The sequence below is a fragment of the Citrus sinensis genome, chromosome 4 (assembly GCF_022201045.2).
Source record: "Citrus sinensis cultivar Valencia sweet orange chromosome 4, DVS_A1.0, whole genome shotgun sequence".
Lineage (NCBI taxonomy): Eukaryota > Viridiplantae > Streptophyta > Magnoliopsida > Sapindales > Rutaceae > Citrus > Citrus sinensis.
The window spans coordinates 2,620,928-2,629,732 of record NC_068559.1 but is presented as its reverse complement, the minus strand read 5'-3'; the positions used below and the strand labels follow the sequence as shown (position 1 = coordinate 2,629,732).

Here is an 8,805-nt window from a genome sequence, read left to right as displayed (position 1 = left end):
TCACTAAGTAGGGTATGTACTAATACAAATGCCTTTAATACTTCATCTCTTTTTTTATATTTTTGGCAAAAAACAGCCCAGAATTTGTTGCCAGCTTATAGCAATCCGTTTTCTTCCTAATAGTTGGTGAGAATTCTCACAAAGCTATCTGCAAATATGACCATATATAAAGAGCTTGATATTGTTTATAATACAGCTTACTCTAAAATGATAATCTACCTACTAAAGAACAGTAAAAAGTATATTAATTAATTTTACATGCATGCATTAAAAAAAAAAGAAAAAAATTGAAAAACTCTAGGACAGCCCTAAGAAACAAAGGTGCATTCGATCATGATATATCCACCCCACAAAGGTTAACCTTTTTACTTTCTTAATGACATAAATTTCATGTTGATTAACATATAATTTATATTAAATATTGAGCTTAGGGTTCCTTTTTCTTTCTCTGTGTCTACTTGCATGGTCACTAAGATCTTTTTTGAGCACTGTAAAACAGTGTATATATTAAAAAAAAAAAAAAAGCTTACATGTTAAGGAAACTTGTTATATACTGGTTTCCTCTACAAAACCCTAAAAATTTAATAAAAACAAAAAGATAGAGAGAACAAAGAACAAATAAATAAACCCCACTCCTTTATCTCTTTTCATCTCCTTCTCTCTTTCTCTTTCTCTGCAACTCTCTCTTCTTTGATGTGATTCTCCACCATATTTCAAAAACTTTACAAAAGAAAGAAAGAAAGAATTAAATTTCAATAATAACTAAGCACTATGGTTTTTTCATCAGTTCCTGTCTATCTAGATCCACCCAATTGGCAACAGCAGGTAGTGTTTTAATTTAATTTAATTTTAATTTCTCCCATTTTCTTTCTCTATGGTTACTCGCAAGCTTCTTCTCCAAAAAAGCAAATTAAAAGATGAATAATATTCCAATCCTTTTAAATTTATCTTGTTTTTGAATATACCATAGCAACTTGTGGTTACATGATTTTATTATTCTTTTTTTTTCCCCGTTGCTTCTTAATTTTATAGCAACCAACTCATCATCAGCCACAAGGAGGAGGAGGCGGCATAGATGGTTCTCAGCTTCCACTACCGCCGATGCTACCTATGGGTAGCGGCGGTGGTAGCACAGGGGCGATCAGACCTAACTCAATGACTGAGCGAGCTCGAATGGCCAAGATGCCACAGCCTGAAACAGCACTAAAATGTCCAAGATGTGAGTCAACAAATACCAAATTTTGCTACTTCAACAACTACAGTCTTTCGCAGCCTCGCCACTTTTGCAAGACCTGCCGGCGGTACTGGACTAGAGGCGGTGCACTGAGGAACGTCCCGGTTGGCGGTGGCTGTAGAAGAAACAAAAGAAGCAAAGGAAGGAATAGTAGATCCAAGTCTCCGGCTGTAACTGAGGGCCAAGCCACAGCTGGGACTAGCTCCTCAAGTGCGCTCTCTTCTCGTAATATTATAGGTCACATGCAAAATCCACAACAACAAATACCCATGTTGCCACATTTACATCATCTTAATGACTACAATTCAAGCGATATTGGGTTAAATTTCGGGGGAATTCAGATTCCATCACAAGGTGTTGCTTGTAATGGCAATGATATTGGATTTCAAGTTGCTAATGGTACTTCAAACTGCGGGTCTATTTTGTCAAGTGGACTAGTTGAACAGTGGAAACTGCAGCAATTTCCTTTTTTGAGTAGTGGCTTGGAGCAAGCAACTGGGTTGTATCCATTTGATACTGAAAATATGGAGCCACAAAGCTATACAATTGGTCAGCTGCGGTCTAAGCCTGCAGCATTGGATTCTGAGGCTACTCAGTTTGCAAATGTGAAGATGGAAGAGAATACTCAAAGTTTGAATTTGTCAAGAAACTTTTTGGGTATTAATTCAGCAAATGATCATCAATACTGGGGTACCAACAACAATGCATGGAGTGATCTTTCTGGCTTCACTTCTTCTTCCACCAGCCATCTTCTATGACTAATATGTCTTGAAAGGAAAAAAAAAAAAAAGGAAAAAAACCTTTTGTTTCATCATCGGAGTGAACTTTAGAAGTGGTAGGTTTCTCTAGTCTTGAATTTGATTTGATGTTCATTTTTTTTCTTGTATTTAATTGGTACGTTTGTAGGTCTCTACATGTGTGTTCATGAAGTTTGGTATCTGACATGAAGGACAAAATTATTATAATTATATGAATTAATATATAAGTTAAAGCATTGTTCATAACTTATTCATTTTGCTTTCCATCATATTGCTTCTTAATTATTTCCCAAATGCTCATTGCCAAATGAACTTCATATAATTAATTTTTGTTAACAAGTGTTTTAAGTCATGACCAATATGGATCATGTATAAGAAGCTCATGGATCAAAGCGGTCTTCAAAACAGCAAAAAGTACTCAGTGCTTCAAAGCTTGACTGATTTCATGAAATGTAAGCCTCTCCCATCTCCTGCAAAACTCTCTCTTTTTCTCTACTATTTTGCGGCACGCTTTGCTTTTTTGGACCAATTCATTGAGTAACTTCCCTTTTCTAGTGGGTTGTCAATGTTTCAGTATTTTTTATCTGTTCATGCATGCTTTTTTTCATCACTGTCATACTCTCTTTGATCAAACTGCAGAGCCAATACATCTAGTACTCTCTGTTCCTTTAATCATCTGCTATGCAATTTCAAATTTCAATGTCTCTTTTGGTCTCACATTGTTTTAGGATTTTTTGATTTTACCTTAGGTTAGTTATTTTCTACCCTCCCAAGAAAATATAGCATCCTTTTACTTAAGAGAGACAAAATTTTGACAATGATGATGATTTTTGCAAAAATAAGAAAATCAACTGAAGAGATGGTGCTTTACTTGTTGCTTTGTGACTTGAGAGTGTTGTGATGACTAAAATGATTGTGTAATTATAGGAATTTTGACCAAATTATCACAAGTACTTATTTGTTGTTTGTGCAGAGTCCAAGAAGAAGCGAAGAAAGGTAAAGAAAAGCCAAAATCCCACTCAAAACCATGCAAGAAAAACAAATAAATAAAAAGGATAAATCCATATAGGATTCTTCAATTTATGTTAGCAAAATTTCTAACGTAAGACCACAATAAAACAAAAGAGTCAAAAGTAGCATAATAACAACAAAGAAAAATTCTCATCCTTTAACTTTTATTAGCCTTTTGTTTGATTTTAGTTCCTCAAAATTCTTCTAATTATTATGAGTTGCATTTTATATAATTGAACGGAATCTGGGTTTTTTTTTTCCTTGATCTGCTTTTGCAATAACCGATGCTGTTTTACTAGCATGGAATAAAGCTACAACTGTATAAAGGGATAAAGTAGTCACTGTATTTTTTAAAAAAATCCAAAATATCCATGTTATTTTGGTAGATGATGGATTTGATTTTTTTAGGGTGATTGGTAGATGATGGATTTGATTTTTTTAGGGTAAAATAGTATTTATATTTAACATAACTCAAAATTTAAATAAATCTAATATGCAACAGGTGAAAAATAGACAGCATGGACCTTTTGAGTAATTTTCTAAAATACACAGACTATTTAGACAATTAGTTTGAACTATAAGGACTAAAGAGCCTTTATCCATTTATAAATTAATTGTTAAAAAAGCAACTTGTTTTTGGTCGGTTGTTTATGTGGTACTGGAAATTAAAGATAAAAAACCGAACATATATTGTCGATAAAAATGGGGTCGTTTCTGAGAAAAAGGAACGAAAAAGAAAAATAATTCAAGATGATGATGAAGAAGAAGAAGAAGAAGGAGAAGAATTGGTCAGAAATCCAAGCAAAGGAAATAAGCAATACTTCAGATAGTGAGTTGTATTGTTGACTGGCTGACGCCCACATGTAATGTGTATAGGCGTGAGATGTTCTTTCTGTTTCCATGGCAGCTTTCACTTTATGAATGTCCTTGTTTGCTTTGCTTTGCTTTGCCCTCTTTTCTCTTTCAGAGATTCCAATCTATGCCCTTCTTCTTTTCCTCTTCACAGTCATTGCACGTTCTTCCACATGTGCTCAATCATATTTGTGTTTAGATTCTTCTGCCATTTCTAGAACTTTGATTGGCTAATATAATTTGTGTCAAAAAGCTAGCATCGATCAAGATTGATTTATTATATTTTTATCGTGGATCATGACTTCTAAACTAATTACCCTACTTACATGATTACATCTATTAATTTAGAGTAAAACATATGTTAAAGTTTCCTCTAAAATTACAGTTAAAACTATATATTAAAAGTTTAATTCTTCCTTTAATCTTAGGGTTATACAATAATTACAGTTGGTCTTCCTATTTTAAAAACTTGCCAAATGATACCTTTTGAAGGAAAAGAAAAAAACTTCTTAATTAATCTGATGATTAATAATTGGATTTTTTTTTGTACCCTTAATCAAAATCTAATTTTTTAAATCTTTTAGAAAGTAACTTTTAACACTAATAGAAGCAGCGGTTAAAATATTTTAGGTCATTTTGAAAGTACGAGGATGAAGTAGAAAATTGATGCCCAGTCCTACGGATTAATTTTTTTTTGTTAATTTAAAGATAAAAAAAAATTGAGAAGTACTAGTGGCATATCAGGGGAGGCTATTAATTGGTATTACCTTGATCCATTAATTAATTGAAGGCTGTAATGATATATGGTTCTTTCTCTTTATTGTCGTTTTATTTACTACTACCTAATCTTGTGAGCCCAGGATAACTCCATGCATGCAATGAAAGCTCTTCCATTTCAATCAATCGCCTTCGGATTCAGTCGTTTATGGAAGCTTGCGTAATGGAGCATTAATTTCATGGATTTTATCTTTTATTCTTTATTGAAAATTTTGATATGCAGTCAATAAGGCAAACCCTTTTGGATGTTTCCTTAGTGAAGGGTGAAGATGACCAAATTAAAAAAAAAAAGAAAAAAAATCAAAACCTGTGCACAATTAATGGCATGAATCCATGAGAGCCAAACAATAAAATATAAAGTTTGATTCAAGATTTGGAGGGGGTAGTATTTGAGTGGTCAAATCTCTCTTTTTAACCGTCTCTCTCAAATATTTCTGTCTTTATTTCTCATGATTGAAGAATTGGAAGTTGAAATAGGACGATTTTTTTTTCTCCCTTCTCATTTTTTGAGAGTACAATTTCTTTTCTTTATCAACCTTTAAATGTTTCGACACTTTTCACTACGCACCCAAATATTTTAATAATTTATACTCCACACCCAACTCTGTTAATTTGATCGTTATTTTTAACGGAACTATTTGAAATTTAATTAAAAGTCCGAAATACCCGTATCTTGAATTAGAGAAGAATTAAATGAGATAAAATGCTAATCCAATAATTGATATTTACATTAAAAATTATTAATTAAAAGGTAATTAATAATAATCCCATCAATTAACTTATCAAATAAATTTAATTTATCATCATCAAATAATATTTAGGGTATGAACTTCCAAATTTACCCTTTAACTGTTAGATTAAACGGTCAAATTAGCGGATTTGGATGTGGAGTGAAAATTGTTGAAACATTTGAGGGCGCGGTGGAAAATATTGAAATATTTGGGGGCAGAGCGGAATTAACCCTTTTAGTAAAAATAAATGCATTAGTAATCATTAGCTATAGTCTTCCTTCATTGCAGATATTTTTATGCATACTAAAATATATATAGTGGTTAACAGTTTGATATTAAATTCAGTAGTTTAGCGCAGAATTGCTAATAACTTTTTTTTTTTGAAAATTCATACTTTACGAAATTGAAAAAAAAATTTGGATAGAATGAAATTAATAAACAGTGGAAACAATTTGAAGCGTCGTATGAAAAACAATTTCAAACTCAGATTCAATTTCTTTACTAACTATGCTAAGCATGTAGTGGCCCTATACGATTAGATTGGAGAATCGTGTGCCCATATAAAGGTCACATCTAGTGTACTCGGGGTCCATGAACTTTCAATTTTAATTTTTGCCACTTCAATTAACAACCAATCAATTTGTCTCCCATTCACAATTATATATATACCAATCTTTATGACCGATAATTTGTCCAAGAACATTCAACCACAGACGACTTAAATAATCAACTTCCAAAAATAGATGTTAATTACTAACTTAATTCTTAAGTAAATTAATTATATCGACCAGTCTTATCATCACCTACAAAAACAAGAAAGCAAAAAAAATCTCAATGTACTAGTACGCTATTACTTGATAAGTGAAGTAGTGAACGATGTAGACCTTAGTGCTAAGTGCTAACCCGTGTAGAACCCGATAATGATGCCGATAGGCAAACAAATTTTAATATATGCTTTGTCATTTTAAGGCCACGATGAACTTTGTCGAAAGGATTAACACCAATTGGATTTAAAATAAGTGTGGCTTTAATTTCTGTCATCATCTTCGTAAGTGGAGTTTGATTAATTAGAAGCTAATAATTAAATAATAAACAGGCCGTAAAAGTACCACTAATTGAAAGAATTGCAGTCAATGTGTAGCAATCGCAATAAGTCCCTTAATTTTATAGGATCAGTAGTTTTCGTTTGGCTGTATATTTTGTATATATGACACTATCAAGAGTCATCCTAAAACGCGTAATTGTTGGCTTTATTTTATGTCTCACTTTTAGTCCAAAGTTGATTGAATTATGCCACCACAGGATTTGTATTAAGATTTGAAATATCTTTTTGTCCTATATACATATTGACTCAAAATATATCAAAGTAGTGACAACTAAAAACAAAGAGGGTTCATTCTTGTTCCCTCTCCATCGATTCCTTTTACTCTTTTAATTTATCTTAGGAGTTAAGACGCTTTTTAATGTTCTAATTTTAATTGTTTTTCTTAAAGAGTAAGCTCCTGAACACTTGCTTGAAGACCACCAGATAATATTTTCTATAAAATCAAAACGCAAGATTTTGCTAATATTGATTATTGCATTTGATTTTTGATTTAGAGGAAAGCCTGGAATAAATCAATTTGCAAAATAAGCTTTTTGATACGGAACAAGTTTTTGGCCAATATTTTTCTTACGTAAAATGTGCTGCTTTTTTTTTAATTAAAAAAAATATTTAGGAGCAGAGAAAACACACATTAAATCTCGACTTGACCCAAGATTCGATCATCGATGAGCCGAAAAAAATTTGCTTCAAAAGCATCTATGAACATCATTAAAATCCAAGAGAAGTTAAAAATAACTTTAAATTTTATTTATTTTAGTTAAAAAAAATTGTCTTGTCTAAATGTTAAGAAAGTTTTGACGCAGGAGGAGAAAATGACTTGTACTTTAAGTGCAATTATTAGGACAACAATTTTCTGCTATTTATAGAAATCAGACTACACGTAGTTTTTACTTCTGTTAAAATTTTTGATAAAATAAAATTTTATATCTTGAAAAAATATATATATATATATATATATGGCACGGCATCAATTCTCCTATTTAAAAGAAAAAAGGTCCAAAACTGAATTTGGGTAACCTCAACTGATGAAGGGGAGATATTGACTAGCCCATTTAGTGGCCCAATTATCACTATGTGTGGCCATATATGGGTATCATCTTCAATAGTAACTTTTAGTCCGAAGCAATCCTGATAAATGGCTTCAGCTTGGAATTGACTAGACAACTTACCATGAGGTACCAGAAATTTAACCTGAAGATTGTAGCAGAGAAATAAAGAACTGACAGGAATCACAAACCAAATTAGTCCCATATATTTGATTTTTAAAGAGGCGCAATCTGTATCAGCAATAGCGTTTAGTGTTAAAAGACTGTTTGATATTTTGAGGAACCAAAGAACATAGGCAGTTTCTCAAACAATTTGCCGGTGAATAGAAGCAATAATTTGATAATCATCAAAGCTTCTGAAACAAAAATGACCAAACTAGCTACAAGATACTGAGAAAATCAAGAAACCCACATCAATGTGTTAAGTACACATCCGAGTTATATATCCATGAACAATCTATTGCTTCTTGTGCCTCTTATTTGCTTGATCCCCCTCTTTCCTCTTATTCCCACAATCCTCAGCAAAATTTGTGAAGGCCATTGACAGAACGAAGCTGTTGTGGCTAAGGTTTTGCTTTCCCGCCGCCGCCGGCTCTTCCTTTCATCTTTAGAACCACCAAGCATCACCTCTTTAATCTCTTTCTCCATGGACACAACTTTTCCTCAGCAAAATTTTCTGCTGTTTCTCCACTTTGATGACCATCAGTACCCCATATCAAGTCCCCCAACTGAGCCATTTCTAGGTCAGGGACAACTAAAGAACTTGAATCATCCCTTAATTCTTTCCCTTAAATCGCTCGGTGTAACATCTACTTCAAGCCAATGTGTTACGAACCATTGCAATGCATCGTCATCAACATATGCGTAATGCGTATGTCGATTATAGTACTCGACAATGGCCCTCAAAAGCCCTCAGAAGCCCATTCTGAACATTCATATCATTTTCCAAATGATCGAGATAAGGCTGTGATTGATCATTTGTTGCAATTTATTTTATCATCTCGATTGACCAACCTATAACCAATTTCTTTCATTTTTTTTTCTCAGAAATTGAACTACAGAGAATGAGGGATCTTGAAAGAGTATGTTATTCAAGAAATATAAAAATTTAAAGATTCAGTTTAGTTATGAGGTATATTATTGACGTTTAATCTGGTGCCACATTCGCAATTTAGCAGATTTCTTTACAACCGTCTGATTGTCAACTTAGTATCTGTCTCTGCATCTAGTCGAATTTTAACCATTAATCACATGTAACACTTCATCTGATGATGATCAAAATGTCATATTG

The 8,805-nt window shown here is 32.7% G+C and overlaps 1 protein-coding gene across 2 annotated transcripts; it reads left to right on the top strand.

Moving 5' to 3' along the window:
- The first annotated feature begins 527 nt into the window (after positions 1-527).
- LOC102618074 (dof zinc finger protein DOF3.6) lies at positions 528-4,035 on the top strand. 2 transcript variants are annotated; one of them, XR_008053994.1, is made up of 3 exons: positions 528-825; positions 1,033-2,069; positions 2,966-4,035. XR_008053994.1 is itself a non-coding variant. In XM_006486032.4 (2 exons), the coding sequence occupies exons 1-2, from the start codon at positions 772-774 to the stop codon at positions 1,990-1,992; spliced, it is 1,014 nt and encodes a 337-aa protein (XP_006486095.1). In that variant the 5' UTR covers positions 528-771; the 3' UTR covers positions 1,993-2,242. The 2 variants fall into 2 exon arrangements, 1 of the variants encoding a protein (XP_006486095.1); XM_006486032.4 differs by lacking the exon at positions 2,966-4,035 and having other exon boundaries at positions 1,033-2,242.
- The last annotated feature ends 4,770 nt before the right edge of the window (positions 4,036-8,805 follow it).